General features: G+C 46.6%; 1 protein-coding gene across 2 annotated transcripts in view; it reads right to left on the reverse strand.

The window, feature by feature from the left end:
- Map4 (microtubule-associated protein 4) overlaps positions 1-16,870 on the reverse strand; it is a 106,669-nt gene that overhangs the window by 10,915 nt on the left and 78,884 nt on the right. For both annotated transcript variants that reach the window (XM_013028162.1, XM_013028161.1), the window contains exons 8-13: positions 8,709-8,818; positions 7,312-7,515; positions 4,801-4,984; positions 3,848-3,907; positions 3,420-3,709; positions 1,330-1,431 (exon numbers count right to left, since the gene is read on the reverse strand). In XM_013028162.1, the coding sequence (XP_012883616.1) occupies positions 1,330-1,431; positions 3,420-3,709; positions 3,848-3,907; positions 4,801-4,984; positions 7,312-7,515; positions 8,709-8,818 (950 nt within the window). The remainder of the gene's footprint in view (positions 1-1,329; positions 1,432-3,419; positions 3,710-3,847; positions 3,908-4,800; positions 4,985-7,311; positions 7,516-8,708; positions 8,819-16,870) is intronic.

Genomic DNA, 16,870 nt, shown 5'->3' on the forward strand with positions numbered 1-16,870 from the left:
CTTCAGCTCTTCAGCTCAAGGCAAGCGCTCTACCACTTGAGCTACAGCGCCACTTCCAGTTTTCTGGTGGTTTAATGGAGATAGGAGTCTCACGGTCTCTCCTGCCCGAGCTGGCTTTGAACCGCGATCCTCAGATCTCAGCCTCCTGAGTAGCTAGGATTACAGGCGTGAGCCACCAGCGCCCGGCTCAGAGCTGGAAGTTCTTTAGAAAATGATGTAACAACCAAACTACCGAGTCTACAGAATATAGGAATCTACCCTATGGAACTCCAAACTGATAAACCCATTGTGTGTCTTTCTCCATTTCTTTGCCTTTTTGACAACTTGAACCATGAATAATTGTTACCACACCACTTCCTGGTAAGTTTTTTTTTTTTGGTTGGTCATGGGGCCTGAACTCTGGGCCTGGGAGCTATCCCTCAGCTCTTCAGCTTAAGGCTAGCGCTCTACCACTTGAGCCACAGCGCCACATCTGGCTTTTTCTGCTTATGCAGTGCTGAGGAATTGAACCCAGGGCCTCATGCATGTGAGGCAAGCACTCTACCACTGAGCCATTTTCCCAGCCCCAAGCATTTCTTTGAATCAAGGACAAACACAAGATCCCTTGGTAGTGAACCCAGAAGCCACGATGCAGCTTGCTTCATGCTCTCTGACCCCCTTTGTAAAGAAGTTCCTTGGGCTAAGAGTTCCCATCCTGGAACCTAAGGGCTGAAGGTCAGGCTTCACTGATGGCCCTTGAGAAATCCACCTGTCTGACGGAAGGAAGGTTTGCCACCAGCTTCCAGCATATGGAGGCAAAGGGGAAGGAATCGAGGGTTTCAGTTTGCCTGTGTCCTCCAGGAGAGATGTTACATTTACTATACTAAGTGAGCTCTCACCATAGGTGAGACCCTGGCTTTCAGTGAAGAGGTGACCTAGGGAACAGGTCAGACAAAGGCTATCTCCATATCCAGTAGCTTTGTAAGAGAAGTCTACTTCAAGTTAAGAGGCATGGCTACATCTGATGAGGACAAACCCGGACGTGCTCTGTTCACGTGCATACCGGGTGATTTTCAAATCAAGGTCAGTCTGAAGGAAGTGACTCCAAAGTTTTTGAAGTTCCTTTATCCAGCTGAGTGACCAAAGGGTTAACGCGGCCTAACTCTTTTGTTAGCTTCCGGGGTTGGCACACCAAGTTTCTGATGGCTGATTCATCAGAGGAGAGAACATGGGGAAGAAGAACTAGAAACTAGTGATGGGTAAGAGCAAAAAGGAAGGAACAGATGGGAAAGCGACTCAGGCTGAAGAAAAATGTTTACCTCCCCAAAGGAAAGGCTATATAAAACTCACTTTGCCAGCAGGTGATTTCTGTGTGCTTTCAATGGGGATGGCTGTTTTAGTGACTGCGTTTCCAGCTGTGGCAGCTGCCTCTGATTTTTTCTCTATTTTGGCCTGGATGGAGATAAAGGAAGGGCAAATTTCAAACCAAAAGGATGAGAGCCCAAAGGACAAGAAAGGAAGAAGGCACTGGAGAATGCAAATCTAGGCCAGGCCCCGACCCCAGCAGAAGGGGGAGCAGTTCCCCCATAAGTCTATCACCCTCAAATAACTCCACTGTATTACCTCTAAGTCTTTTTAATATTCTTTACCTTTACTTGTCTATATAGTGTATACATACACCCAGACACAGACACAGACACACACACACACACACACACACACACCACCACCACCACCACCACCACCCATCCCCACCCCCGAATAGACCAAGACAGAGATGACTGAGTAGAGGAATTTAGGGGAAGCAACTGCAGGCCAGAATCTTAAGATAGGAGGAAGAAAGAGATCAAAACACCATTTGTGAAGAAGAGATGCAGAGGAATTAGTGGTCCTCTTCCCTCTTCCCTTCCCCCCACCCCCCACCCCGCTCCCCTGCCCCCCCGTGGTGGTGATTTTCGAATCACAGTGTTCTCTCTCAATTCTACTGTATTCTCAGACATCCAAATGCACGCCCATAGTCTCAGCCACAGTGAGTGGAAGTGCTGGTATATTAGAACAGAAAACAGCACGTTACTCAAGACCTCCTGGATTTTTGTGCTATGAAAGCCTAAAATGAGAAAAACAGAAATGTCATTTGCGGTGCTACCTGGGAGGCGGGCTGGGCACGCCAGAGCCACCAATGCGTACCAAAAGCAACTCCTGGGGTCCTGATCTCAGATCAATACCCGTTTATGAAGGTCTTTCCAACTGTGCCAGGATTCTGCCTTATTTTTGCCCTACCTCAATTGAGGTGACTGCGGTATCCTACCCTTGATGGTGGCTGTGGGGTGGAAGTGCTCTTATGGATACAGGAGAAGCCACCAGGACCTTGAACTACTCCAGGACCTTGAACCTTCCCAGATGGCCTTCTGTGATGGCTGTTAACAACTGACACACACTTCCAGAACCAATACAACCCAAATGTCCTTGAAAAAGCACTCACTGTGCTTTCACCTGCACTATCCTGCAGTGATCGTGCTTACCATCAAGTGAGGAGCTTGCAAGGGCAGCCCACTGTGGCCACCAGGAATCCTCATCCCGAGACACGCTATCCAAATCACAGCTATTAAGAGGCATTCTGCCTTCGACTTAGGCTCTCCTTCACTGCGTATGGCAAAAACCACCCTCTAAGACAGAATCAGCCAGGCACTGGTGGCTCACGCCAGTAATCTCAGCTACTCAGGGGGCTGAGATCTAAGGATCGAGGTTCAAAGCCAGTGGGGGCAGGAAAGTCCGTGAGACTCTTATGCCCAATTAATCACCAGAAAATTGGAAATGGAACTGTGGCTCAAGTGGTAGAGTGCTCCATTGAGCTGAAAGCGGAGGGACAGTGACCAGGCCCAGAGTTCAAGCCCCATGACCAACAAAAAAAAATAAAGATATACTCAGGATCTCTGAGGAGGGTTCCAAGGCCTAAGGAGGCTTCAGAGATATTGGGGTTCTTTCTTCATAGAAAGTATATAGAAAGGCTCATGCCTGTAATCCTTGTTTCTAAGGTGGCTGAGATCTAAGGATCACAGTTCAAAGCCAGGGGGCAGAGGAAAGTTCTTGAGATTCGAATCTCTAAGTAATCACAGAAAAAGCAGGAAGTGGCATTGTGGCTCAAGTGGTAGAATGCTAGCTTTGACAAAAGAAGCCCAGGGACAGCGCACAGGCTGAGAGTTCAAGCCCCAGGACAAAAAAAAAATGTATAAGAATCCATCTATCTTCAAAGAAAAATGCTCCCTCCCACCGGATCCCCTTGTTTGAGATGAGAAGATAAAGCACAGAAACTCAGTCAACTTGCTCAGGGGATCAAGGCCCACAGGGGAGATCAGGCTGTTCTTTGGGGGAGGAGTTAGATGTAGCAGGAGAGAACCGGGGACCTGCATGCTGAGAACCCCTAAGCTCTCTGCACTCACCCGGCCTCCACCAGGCTGGTGTTTGATGTTTTCCGTAGAACCAACTTTGGAACGGACGTTCTTCAGATCCGGGACAGGAGAAGAGGCATTGGTGGCCAGCCGGCTCAGCCTGGGGGCAGAAGAGCTGGCCTTGGCAGCCGTGGGCTTCTTATCCAGCGAAGCAGTGGCAGAGGGCCGGGGAGGGGCGGAGGTGGGCTTCGCTCGTGGTGGGGCTGGGACGGTCGTCCCTGTAGTAGTGGCATTTCTCTTCGTGGAATTGGCTGAGGTACTCTTTGAATGACTCAAGTCAGCTGCCAAGCAGGAGTAAGAGGTAGCACAGGACGTCAAAGGGGAAAGAACGAGGGGGACATAAGACACCACCAGAAGAGGTGGGAGTTGAAGTTAGGGTTCCATGAGGAGTGACTGGGGGGTGGGGATTGGGGTATTACCTGGTACAGACTTTGAAGTCATCTTCTTAACATCTGTAGGTTTGCCCTCCGTCTTAAGGGCTGCACAAAACAAATGAACATTATTGTGTTTAACAAAGCAACCTACTGAGTTGCTGAGATTTATCATTCCTTTGACAATACTGAATGTCCATTTTTGAGGGAGGGACTGAGCACATTTCTGACAGCCACAAGGACTGTGCTCTTATACAGCAACGGGTGTTCACCCTTCTTTTCTCTACACTTTTTTGCTTTAGCAGTAGCTAATCATAAATACCCATGAGACTCAACTTCCACGTTTATTTTTCCATTTTGCAGTGCTAGGGATTGAAGCCAGGGCTTGGACATGTGCTACCAAGTACTCTTACCACTGACCTAAACCCTGTAAACCCAGGAGCTTCATATTTGTTTGGGAGGTGGGGAGAAATCGAACCCAGGGCCTCATGCATGCAAGGTACGTGCTCTACCACTGAGCCACCTTCCCAGCCCCTTTCTTCCTTTTTTTGTTGGTGGGTCATGGATATTGAAGCCTGGGCACTGTCCCTCAGCTCTTCAGCTCAAGGCTAGCACTCTTACCACTTGACCCACTGTGCCACTTCCAATTTTCTGGTGGTTCATTGGAGATAAAGAGTCTCACAGACTTTCCTGCCTGGGGTGGCTTTGAACTAGGATCCTCAGATCTCAGCCTCCTGAGTAGCTAGGATAACAGGTGTGAGCCACTGGCACCAGGGCCTCAGCCACATTTCTTATCATAGACAAAAGTACTAGGACTTAAGGAGTCACTAGAACAGGAATATATGCAGCCTGCAAATTCATGGGACATTAACACAAGCCATCACATAGCCACTGGGCAATGTACCGCACCTAAGGACTAGTGAAGGAGATCTTCACAGCAGTGGATGCTGGCTGGAGCTAACCAGGCTTTGCTCCCATCTCTCCCCATTGGCTATACTCACTGGTGGGTCTCTTGGACAAGTGTGTGGGGGCACTTCTACTGCTCTGCCCAGGAGAGACAAGAGTAGCAGATGATGTGGCTTTGGGGGCAGTCGAGGTATTCTTGGGTACAGATCTGAGGGCTGGAGCAGAGGTGGGCTTGGGTGGTAAGGTCCGTTTCTCAGGAATCTTTGCTTCTGCAGCAGGCTGGATGGGAAAGAAAGACGGCAGAAGGATACGTGAGCAATGGCTTCAGGAAACATGAAATTGGGGAAGATGGAGGGGGAAAGGGAGGAGAGACTGTGGGCTCAGCACTTAATTATAGGAAATTGCTTCAGTTCTCCTGACAAGAGCAAGAAACCGGTCATATAAGTTGCTGTGTGATCTGAGTTTAGGAAATGGAGTCAAATATACTTAGTATGTGTGAATACTAGGGAAGTTTTGCACACCACAAACTACATTTATCTTGGGACTGCAAATACTTGCCAAGGGTAAAACATACAAACCAGAAATTAAATATGTTCTGCTCAATTTTAGCTATTTGTTTTTCTTCCCTTTCCCTTTTTCCTCTACTTTTTGAGTCACACTGGCACTAGATTCACCACCCCTCCCCTTATCCTCCCCCTCTCATTCCCTCTCTCTCCCTGACAATACTTAAGTTTCAACTCAGGGCCTCACAACAACTTAGCTTGCTTCCTTAACTGGCACTCTACCACCTTAAGCCATACCACCAGTCCTGCTTTTTGCTATTTCAAAGACAAAAGAGTTCTCTCAGACTTTGCTGAGTGGTCTGGATTTGAGCTGCAATCCTCCAGGTCTTATCTGCCTGGGTAACTAGGACGACAGGCATGAACCACTGGCATGATTAGGCCGTGGAAGATAATAGGTTACTGGCAAGATCTAGGAAAGAGGAGCTGAGCAGCAGCCCAACTTTGCCCCCTAGCTTTCAGTATGTTGTGGGACCAATGAATCACGAGGCCACTCTGAGCTTTCCTTATTTAGGAAGAGGAGAAAGTGACACTGTGTCACTAAGGCACAGATTTGATCATAAGTAACACTGTTAGGAAAGACAGGACGTGAAGTCTTGATAAGGGGCAGGCCTATCCATCACAGGAATGAAAGACACTAGCATTGCAGCTGAGAAAGGAAAGCAGAGAGGAAAATAAAACCTCCCAGGACTAATTTATGGCATTTTGGTCATTCTAGTTCCTCATATGGGGAGGCAGGGAGCCCCATCACTGGTGAGAAAGGAAAGTGTCAGTTTATCTTGATTTCTATGGAAAAGGGATGGAGACACTGCTTTAGTAGATATATGTGCCGTGTTACTTTAAGAGAAAAAGCTGGAGCCAAATCAGAGAGAGAGAGAGGGAGAAGAGGGAGGGAGAGAGAGAGAGATAGACAGGAAGAGGGGGGGGAGAGAGGGTGTGTGTGTGTGTGTGTGTGTGTGTGTGCGTGCGTGCGTGCGTGCGTGCGCGTGCGTGCGTGCGTGCGTGCGCACGCGCGCGGGCGTGTGTGTTGCCAGGTGCCAGGAGCTCATACTGAGGAGGTTGAGACATGAGGGTTCCAGGTCAAAGCCAGCCAGAGCAGAAAGTCCATGAGACTCTTATCTCCAATGAACCACCAGAAAATAGGAAATGGTGCTGTGACTCAAAGTGGCGGAGCACTAGCCTTGAGCACAAAGAGGCTCAGAGACAGCACCCAGGCCCAGAGTTCAAATGCCACAACCAATAACAACAATAACAAAGGGCATCTTACAGAAAGAAAAAAAGAAATAGAGGGCTAGTATCTAAAAAAACCAAGGGTAACTTTGCCAATACAGGGTAATGACTTTCTAAAACCAGAGGCCATTAGTCTGAAAAACCTGCAATTTTTTTCAGGCAAACCTGAAATCAGAATCAGGGTAATTGGTTCTGCTACAACCTATGGGCTCCATCTCTGCTCTGAAATTTGAGAACCAAACCAAGCTTTTAATAATATTACATATGGTTCACTAAACCAACTATGGTTCGGGGACAGCACCTAGGCTCTGAGTTCAAGCCCTAGGACCAACAAAAAAAGAAAAAGAAAAAAGAAAGAGGGGCTGGGAAGGTGGCTCAGTGGTAGAGTGCTTGCCTTGCACACATGAGGCTCTGGGTTCAATTCCTCAGCACCCCAAAAGCAGGAAAAGCCGGAAGTGGCGCTATGGCTCACATGGTAGGGTGGTAGCCTTAAGCTGAAGAGCTGAGGGACAGCACCTGGGCCCAGAGTTCAGGCCCCACTACCGACCAAAAAAGAAAGAGAAAAGAATAGATGAGAGAAAGGGAAAGGGGAAGTGGGCGGGATATTGCCTCCAGCTAGGACAGAAAAAAAGTGAAAACAGTAAGTGTTTTTAAAGGGTTATGGCTGCTTTATTGGGTCCCCAAACTGATCAAAGCACTAGCCTTCCTTTGCCCTTTGCCCTTATCAATTCTACCAGCCCAGCTCCACCATCAGAACCTATGTGACACTCAAAAGGAGGAATCTTGCCCTGGCATGGTGCTTAGTGATTGACTTACCTTTAGCTTCCCGTCTCTTGCAGGTAAGGTGGAAGGCCTGGCTGTGGCGGCTGCAGGGCGTTTGGGTGGGGTAGCTGGTGCTGAGCCTGAAGCAAGGCTCATGGGTTTTTTATTCAACCCACCAGAGGTGGTTAAAGATGACTGTTTAAGGAGAGAAGTGGGCTGGGATTTGACTTTCGATGTTGAAGTCTTGGTTGATGGTTGCTTATTTTTATTTTTATTTTTTTAAAGACCAACATCGAACATACAGACAATAAAAAAAGACACAAATTAAAAAAAGTATAAGTTGCACAATTCAAAGTAAAATTATAAGTAATGAAGATCAAAGCAACTGAAAATTAGCATTCCTTTCTTCTGAGCTCAGGGACACCAGGATAGAGACAAATAAAGGACTTGCAGCAGTTTTTCTTCCTCTTTTCTTTTTGGTGCTGGGATTGAACTGGGGAAACATATGTGCTATGTACACTCTACCACTAAACTATGCTCCCAGCACTGTGAGCAACATCTCTTAAGGATAGGGCCACCAATGATAAGTTTCATATTTAAAACATTTAAGTCCAATAATAGCTTTACATCCTTAATTTTTGGTGGTTGCAATAATTCTATAAAGAAAACTATCAGCAGATGATTAAGCCATTATTACCTGACCCTTTCATGTTTTGTTCTGTTAGGGTTATTTTTGTTTTTGCTTAGCTGGTTGTAAAGCCTGAACTTAGGGCCTAGGCACTGTTCCGAGCCTCTTTGTGCTCAAAACTAACACTTTACTACTTGAGCCATAAAAAGCCACATCGGCTTTTTATGAGTAGTTTATTGGCGATAAGCGTCTCATAGACTTCTCTGCCCAGGCTGGCTTTAACCACGATCCTTAGATCTCAGCCTTCTGAGTAACTAGGATTAGAGGCATGAGCCACCGGTGCCTGACTTTGCTTTTTTTAAACAGGGTTTTGCTATGTTGCTCAAGCTCCAAAATGGCTGGAATTACAGGTATGTACCACCATGCCTTGCTTGTATTACTTGCATCTTGATCAAGCAAGATCACTATATCCTAAAGTATGACATCTGCACTTTGCAATAAGCAAAACTAAGTGTCTGAAGCTATGATCCTTTAAAAATCTGTATTTCCTTTTCTCAAAGATTCAGATTACTTTCGTAATTGTACTTTTGCTTTGTTTCTTGAGGAGGAAGAAGAAATAAGCTTTATGGAGCATTTTTACAGATATATAAGATTACAGGATCAAAGGAAAATTCTTCACACATTGGACCTAGAAGAAAGACTCACAATATAGCTCAGAAAAAAAGAAACTATGTTCATGATTCAAGCAATAATAGCAAAAGATTATCTTTAAAAAAAAAAAAGAAAGATAACACAAGAAGTGAGCCACCATCCTAGCACCTACCTTTGTTTTCTTCTCTGGACTTGGTGGGAGCTCCTTATTTGGGGGGGTAGTGATGTCATTTCCAGTCACACTCACAGCAGCAGCCTTTCCTTCTTCTGGCCTGGCTATTCCTAAAGGTGGGAGCAGGAATTATTCTAAACAAATGTGCTTTATACGCATTTGGAAAAAGCAAGGCTTAGCAGAGGCAGACAACTAACAAGCACTTTGTTACAGAAAACACAAACAAAAAATTCCATGCTGCTAAAAGGTGGACAGAAGGACCAATTTCTTGCTGCGATGGAGGGCAATTTTAGATTGCAGTGATTCTGGGAGCTTGGCTCTGTTATAACACAGTCAAAGTGGGATTTGCACTTGTGATCAAGGGAAAGAAATAGCCCTTAAAGCTTGGTTTCCCTTCCCTTGAGACCCATCAAAGAGACTCTGTCACCCAATCACTAGCTTCCAGAGCACACAGGGGGACAAAAACCTCTTCTACCAGTCAATCTTTTGGAACAAATGTTGCTGAGAGATGGGGTAAGAGCCAGATCATCATCCAATGTCCTCCCCTTACTTCCTTTCCCTGTAAAGAACCATTTTATGGAGAATGCAAGATTAACCTGCTCTAGTTCTAGCAGTGACCCAGATTTCCAACAAGGCCGAGATCTGTGGAACCAGACCCTGAGCCAGAAATACAGAAGCATAAACTGTTCTGGGTTGAGGGGCTACTCCAGATTTCAATAGAACTATGGCTGAAGGCACTAAATTATTGTGAAATGTGTAATCCTGAGTATTAGTAATTTCTAACTGGCTCAGAATCCAGAGCCACAAAACATGACTACATAAAAATACAATTAAGGCTGGAAAGGTGGCTTAGTGGCAGAGTGCTTGCCTAGCACGCATGAAGCCCTGGGTTCCATTCCTCAGTACCGCATACACAGAAAAACAAAAGCCAGAAGGGGCGCTGTGACTCAACTGGTAGAGAACTAGCTTTGAACAAAAGAATCTCAGGGACAGTGTGCCCAGGCCCTGAGTTCAAGCCCCAGGACTGGCTAAAATAATAATTAAAAAATAAAAAAGACAAGTATTTCAAAATAGTTGAACTTGAAGACAGGTTACATTAATTACTGCTACACATCAATAACTCTTACATGACCAGCAATACATGAGAAATGATCAAAAGAACCTTTTGAAAAGGGTCTAATCCTAAGTCTGAGCAAAGAAAATTAAAATGAAATTAAAATGCTATTTTTGACCTACCACACTGTCAAAGGTCCTCAACTATGTGAAAATAACCACAGTAGGAGGGGATGAAGATCCACTGTTAGAAGGTATTTGAACTGGGTCCACTGGCAGAGCAAATATAGTACAGGTCGACTCTGATAGCTCATGCCTTGTAATCCTAGCTACTCAAGAGGTTGAGATCTGAGGATCACAATTCAAAGCCAGTCCAGGCAGGAAAATCTGTGAGACTTTTATCTCCAATGAACCACTAGAAAACCAGAAGTGGAGCTGTGGCTCAAAGTGGTAGAGCTCTAATCTTGTTCAGGGACAGTTCAAGGCCCATGACTTAAAAAAAAAAAAAAAAATTACAGGTACAAATAAATTCTAGTTCAGATATCCAATTTTGACAGTTTCCCATAGAGAAAACCTGCAAAGCTTTTTCAGAAGAGAAATGTTTCTAATAGCAAAAGAGTGAAAGCAACATATTTTTGTTTGGGGGTGGGGGTGGGGGAGAGGTAGTCCTGGGGCTTGAACTCAGGGCCTGGGCCCTCAAGGTTAGCAGTCTACCACCTGAGCACAGCACCATTTCCAGCTTTTTCTGTGTATGTGGTACTGAGGAATTGAACCTAGGACTTCCATGCATGTTAGACAAGCACTCTACCACTAAGCCACATTCTCAGCCCTGAAACCTTTAGAAGTTTGAGGCATGATTACTGAATCTCAGGAAGATATGTAGAAGGTCTTATGTCCTTTCATCCAATCATCCCCAATGTGGGCTTCCAGCAAAACTTTTGAGGAAGCAATTAAGTCCGAAATTGGTAGGAGCCACAGAGCTTAATCAAAACAAAAACTTTTTTTGGGTGCTATTCTAGGGTTTGACTCTCAATTTGTTTCCAATTTTTATATGCATTTACTTGTGTGACAGCTAATGCAATTTCGTGTGTCATTTCACTTAAGTTCCACTCGGAAGACATACAGCTCTTCCATTACAAGACAACTCCCACTGGCAGTCATGTCCAACGCAACCCTTCCCCTTCCACCTGTGTTTTCGCTAACTTTCAGCACTATGCTGCCCTTGAGTGGTGAGAACAGAGGTCCTTTGTCTTGGTCCCCCAACCTTAGGGGAAAAGGTGAAATCTTCCACTGTTAAGGTTGATGACTGTTGCTTGCCTTTGAGTAAGGCCCTTTCTGTGTAACCCAGGCTGACCCTGAACTTGCTATCCTCCTGCCTCTGCTTAACCACTTTAGTGACCACTTTCAGATGTGATGCTTCACTCCACTGGACCTAATACACGTAGTGTATACATACATATGTGTGTACACAATAAATCTGAACTCCTCTGAATGTATTTTCTGTCTTTGCAAACAGGTACCTTGTGTGTTTGTGTGCTGGTCCTGGGGCTTGAACTTACGGCTTAGGGGGCTGGGAAGGTGGCTTAGTGGTATAGTGTTTGCCTTGCATGCATGAGGTTCTGGGTTCCATTCCTCAGCACCACAGAAGCAAAAAAAGCTGGAAGTGGCACTATGGCTCAAATGGTAAGAGCACTAGCCTTGAGCTGAAGAACTGAGGGACAGCGCCCAGGTCCAGAGTTCAGGCCCCACAACCAACAAAAAGGAAAAAAAAAAAAAGAACTTAGGGTTTAGGCACTATCCCTGAGCTCTTTTGCTCAAGACTTGAGCTCTACCACTTAAACAGCTCCACTTTCACCTTTTTGGTAATTGCAGGTTAAGAGTCTCACGGACTTTCCTGTGCCTTTGAACTGTGCTCCTCAGATCTCTGCCTCCTGAGGATCTAGGATTACAGGTGCAAGCCACTGGCGCCAGGCACAATCAGATAGCTCTTGAGAATGTCCAATAAAAGACGATTGTTCTTTTACCTAATGTGAACTATTTAAGCTTCAATCATTTGTTATGTGAGTCCCACTGCGCCCGCTGTCACGTATCCCAGGTTTCCTAGGGCCAGCTTAAAGGCTACCTACTTCTAATAAGGTGTCATGAGGCTGTGTTCCTCCACACAAGTAATTCTAGCAACTGGGGAAGGAAGAGATTGAAAGAATCGGGGTTCAAGGCCCAACCCAGGCAAAAGTTACTAAAACTCCATCTGAATAAATAAGCTGGATATGGTGGTGGACGCCTGTAATCCTTAGCTGTATCACAGTTGTAGGTAGGGCTGAACTAGGTAAAAACATGAATCCTACCTTAAAAAAAAAAAACTATAAGCATAAAGGATTGAAGGCATGGTTCTAGTAATAAGTTGAGTACAAGCTCTACCATTGCATAGGTGATAAGAGTCTTATGACTCATAACTCTTACTACCTCAACTACCTAACTAGATGGTAAGGTGCTTCAAGTCCAAGACAAAATTTCCAGTTTCTTGAAAGATACTGGCAAGTGGCAAGTATGTCAAATAAGAATTTGTACAGTCTACCTACATAGTATTTAGCAGATAAAGGAGATCAGTGGATTTGTCAAATTTTTCCATCAACACAGTGTGAACTACAATGAACTTGTTCTGAAACAAAAAAAGTCTTCACTGGTCCCTAGCAAAGCACCGTGTAAGTTGAGCCCAGAAGTACATGACTATGGGCTGGGAAATGTGGCCTAGTGGTAAGAGTACTTGCCTAGCATGCATGAAGTCCTGGGTTCAATTCCTCAGTAACGCATACACAGAACAAGCCAGAAATGGCATTGTGGCTCAAGTAGTAGAGCACTAGCTTTAAGCGGAAGAGCTGAGGGACAGTCCCCAGGATGAGTTCAAGCCCTACAACCGACCACCCCTCTTCCCCCCAAAAAGAAGTACATGACTATAATCTAGCTTCTTAGGAGGCTGAAGGAGGAGGATGGTGAGTTCTGAGACCAGCCAGGGCAACTTAGAGAGACCCTGTCATAACAAAATGGGTTTGGGATATAGTACAGTGGAAAAGCCCTTGCCTAGCATATGTAATTCCCAGTATTCCAAAGAGGGATTCATCAACAATCACCACCAAAAATAAAAATAAAAATCAAAGATCTTTACCCATTATTGCATAGAGTACACGATCTGGTGAACAAGACCCTGTCCACAAGTAGCTTACAGTTTTGCCGCAGCATGAAGCATGTAACAGTACAGGACACCTGAATGCTTACGATCCTGAAGTCCTAAGAAACAATAGAAATGGAAACTTCTCCATCTCCATTGAAAAGAAATGAACCTGCCTGCCTTTGAGAGTCCTATACCCCTCACTACTTACCTAGAAAAGCACTTTCCTTATTTTTGGGCAGGGGGTGGGGGTGGGAGGTGGGGAGAGGGGGAAGGAGCAAAACATTTCATAAAAATAGACTGAAAGGAAAGGAGATAACAGGTTCCAGGAAAAGAATTAAAAAATAAAATAAACACATTTTAAATCCCCAGTAAAGAAGCTTGTGAATCATGGTCCTTTGTGCTCAAATTCTACAGAGAACAAGCAGCTTTTTCAGACCACCAACAATGCCAAGGGGTGGGGGGGGGGGGATGGTGAGGGGGAAGGAGAGAAAGAGGCCAGGAAGAGACACAGAAGGCAGTCACAAAGACCACAGCATTTAGCGGTTTATTAGGTTGCAACTCTCTCCTCTGTCTGCTTTCCCCTTTCTTCTCTCCTTTTCTCTACAAATCCTCTTCTAAAGGCCCAGAAAGAGAAAACTAGCGGCCAGATTGGGTCAAACATAAAAGAATAGGAAACGAATAATAACTAGCCAGCTCTAAAAGCCTCCTTTTCAGCTTGGAACAAAAGGAAAACGGAAAACAGAACTTCCACCCCAGACCAGGCGCAACTTAATGAAAGGAGATGGGTGCTGATAAACCCATTGTGAAATCTACAAAGTGACAGCTTTTTTCCAGCTGAGGAGGAGGAGGAGATCGATGATGATGATGATGATGATGATGATGATGATCGTGATGGTTTGGTTTCCAGTTCAGGAATCATTTGGGCTCAAACCAATGGAATGGGAGCTGAGGGAGGGGGGTGGGGGGGGGGGGGGGAGATGGGGTGGACCAGGGTGACACGAGGCCAAGGAAGGGACTCTGATGTTTATGAGCACCACTCCTGTCCCCCATCTATTTGCTAACGGGGACGGGAGGGAGGGGGAGATGTGGGGGTCCTGCATCCTCAAGCCACACTGGCAGGCATCCACTTTTTGTTCTCTTTCTTGCCTTATTCCCAGCAAGCTTCCAACACAAGGGCAGTGGGACCCAGGCAGGCAGGAGCCAGCTGACTGCTGCTGCCTCGTGGGTCATCTATCACTTTGGCTCCTTTCTTGCTGTCTGAGTGTCTCCCAGTGGAGGCAAAATTTAGAAACATACCATCACGTGGGAGCTCCTCACACGGCAACCACGGAGGGCTCTGGGTTGCAGTGACCTCGATTTCTTTCTTCCCTGCCAGAGCCGTCTGTGTTGGCAGTTCCTCACCTCGCGGGCAGACCAGGGAGGGGGGATCAACTCTTGTCTCGCTAATATCTTCGGGTCCTTTTCCCTTGGTGCTGCCTTCAGGAATCTGGTCCAGCTTACTGGGGAGATATAAGCCAGCGGTGCCCAGTTCCTTCTTCCCACAGCTGCTGCCGCTGCCGTTGTTGGTGAAGTGGGTTGCTTCTCCCCTACTCTCGGCCACTGGTTCCTCGCAGATCAAAGGAGGTACCCCATTAGTAGACAGGACGGGTAGCTCTTGGGGACTCAGCTGTTCCTCAGCCACTGTCATGGAGCGCCTCACAGAGGTTGCTCCCAACTTCCTGGGCATAGGGCTGGGTACTGGGCCCCTGGCTGGAGGCAGTGAGCCAGAGGGAAGTTCTCGGGTGAGGGGTTCAGGGTATTTCTCTGCCAGGTTGACAGCTGGGGGCACTGAGAGGTGAGAGCATTCAGACAGGGCGCGGCGCATTGCCTTTTTCTGCTGGGGGGCTTGGCTGACCGCAGCCCCCTCCTCCTCAGGAGAACCCAGTTTCTCTAACTCCTTCGGTTGACCTCTGGGGTGAACGCCTTCTTCACTCAAATGTTCCGGAGCGAACTCCACCATGGTGATGGGTGGCGTGGCAGGGGGAGGAGGCTCGATCGTGGGGGCTGGGTGTGTGACCGCCACCAGCACTGGCGACTCCTGTGTACGCTGTCCAGGGGTGATCAGCAGGCAGCCAGGGGTAAAGCCATTCTCCTTCTTTCCTGGAGTTGCTTCTTTTGAGCCCTGGGGACCCTGAGCTGCTAGATGAAAGTTGGGGTTCCAAACACTGGCTTCTTGTTCCTTCTCATCCGGAGGGAGGGTGTTAGCAACCCCAGAAAAATCCAGATCTGATGTGCTCTGGGTCTCTGGCCCATTCTTTCCTGCCCCCTTCTCCTGAACTGTGGTGGCTTTGTCTCGCCCCTCTATGAGTCCCAGGTGGAACTCAGCTGTCTTTTGGGGTACACAGGCCCCCTCAGAGGGATGGCAGGTTTCTGAGATCACATACCTGTTCTCAAGGTGACCAGAGGTGGCTTGATAGTCCTTGTCCTGCACTTCGATGCTGAGTTCTTTGTCTAGCTTCCCCTCAAAAAAGCAGAGCTTATTGGGCTCCAGGAAACTGGTATTATTCACCAGTCCATCTTTCCGCTGTCCGTCCATGCTGACATGCAGCCCGATTTCATTCAGTTTGCCTTCGGTCCTCTGCCACTGGAACCCAGCTTGGCCAATTTCTTTAGGGGAGTCCATTTGGCACTCTGCAGCTTTGCCCTTACAGAGCTGGCTGTACGCGGCAGTGAGCGAGGCTGGCTGCTTGTCTGCGAGCGACATCGTCTCTTCCACTGCTCTCCCCCCCTCCCTCGCTCCTGGAGCTCTAACACCACCTACGATTGATCGCACAGAGCTTGCAGTGACGTCACAGCAAAAGCCCCAGAATTCATGGTAAAACCAACCTTTCTCCCAATCCCCCCTTTCTCCTTAAGTAGTCAGGAGCTTAGTGAAAAGAAGGAAGAATGAATGAGAGAGCTTTGGAGGAAGGAAGGGAGGGAAGCTGGGAGGGAGCCTGGGAGGGAGAGAGGGAGGCTGCTGCTTTCTGTGACTGATAATCAGAAAATGTAATTTTGCTGTTAACCAGTTCTCTGTTTAGACCTGCAATTGAAAATACACTTTGGTGCCAACCTGGATGCGCATTGAGGATATTCATTATTCTGCCTTTCATTGATACAGATGCGTGGAAACCCACACACATTCATGTGTCGGATACTATGCCTCCCCTTCCACACTCACCCACTCAAAAGCACTGCTTCAGAAATAAGCAAGAGGCGTTCGCCAATCCCCAGCTATAACCCCTGAAGAGTACGGATTCTAGGAAATTGCTTCCAATTTCACATTATAAGCAAAATACCTTCCTGTGCTATCAAAATTGCAGGCATTCATTTCTTAAGGGAAGAGTGGGTTTGCTGTCATAGCAACTTGTCAAAATCACTTAAAAACAGACTTGAGTGAGGTCCACAAAGCCCCGGGAGAGCTCTGCTGGTAGCTTGCAGTTGCAAAAGAGCTCAATAAAGGGTTCATTTAAAGATATCAATGAACAGGGCTTTGAGGACATGTATTCCAATTATAAAATACATTATTAGACCCTTCTCTAATTATAAAACATACCTGCTGTGCTTTTACTGCTATACCTGCCCCTCCTCCCCCTCCCCCTTGGTGCTGTATATGGGTTTTGGTCCCTCCTTCCTGTGCCAGCCCCCCTTTTCTCAGCCTCCTGATCTCTTAGGGACTGTGCCTATTCACCAAGAACAATTCATCCTCTGACCTTTGGGACTTGGGGACCAATTTGTGGCTACAAGTTTTTTCCCACACAACAGAGCACAACTGTCCCATTTAGTGCTGCATGATCTTTTGCTGCCCTAGGCTTGAGGCATATAAATTGTTCATTAAGGACTCAGTGATCTGGAAAGAAAGTTTATACTATAAGGATGTGTCATGCTGTACTTTGAAGAGAGTTGATTTTCCATTGATTTT

Source organism: Dipodomys ordii, unplaced genomic scaffold, assembly GCF_000151885.1.
Source record: "Dipodomys ordii isolate 6190 unplaced genomic scaffold, Dord_2.0 Scaffold107, whole genome shotgun sequence".
NCBI classification, from domain to species: Eukaryota; Metazoa; Chordata; class Mammalia; order Rodentia; family Heteromyidae; genus Dipodomys; species Dipodomys ordii.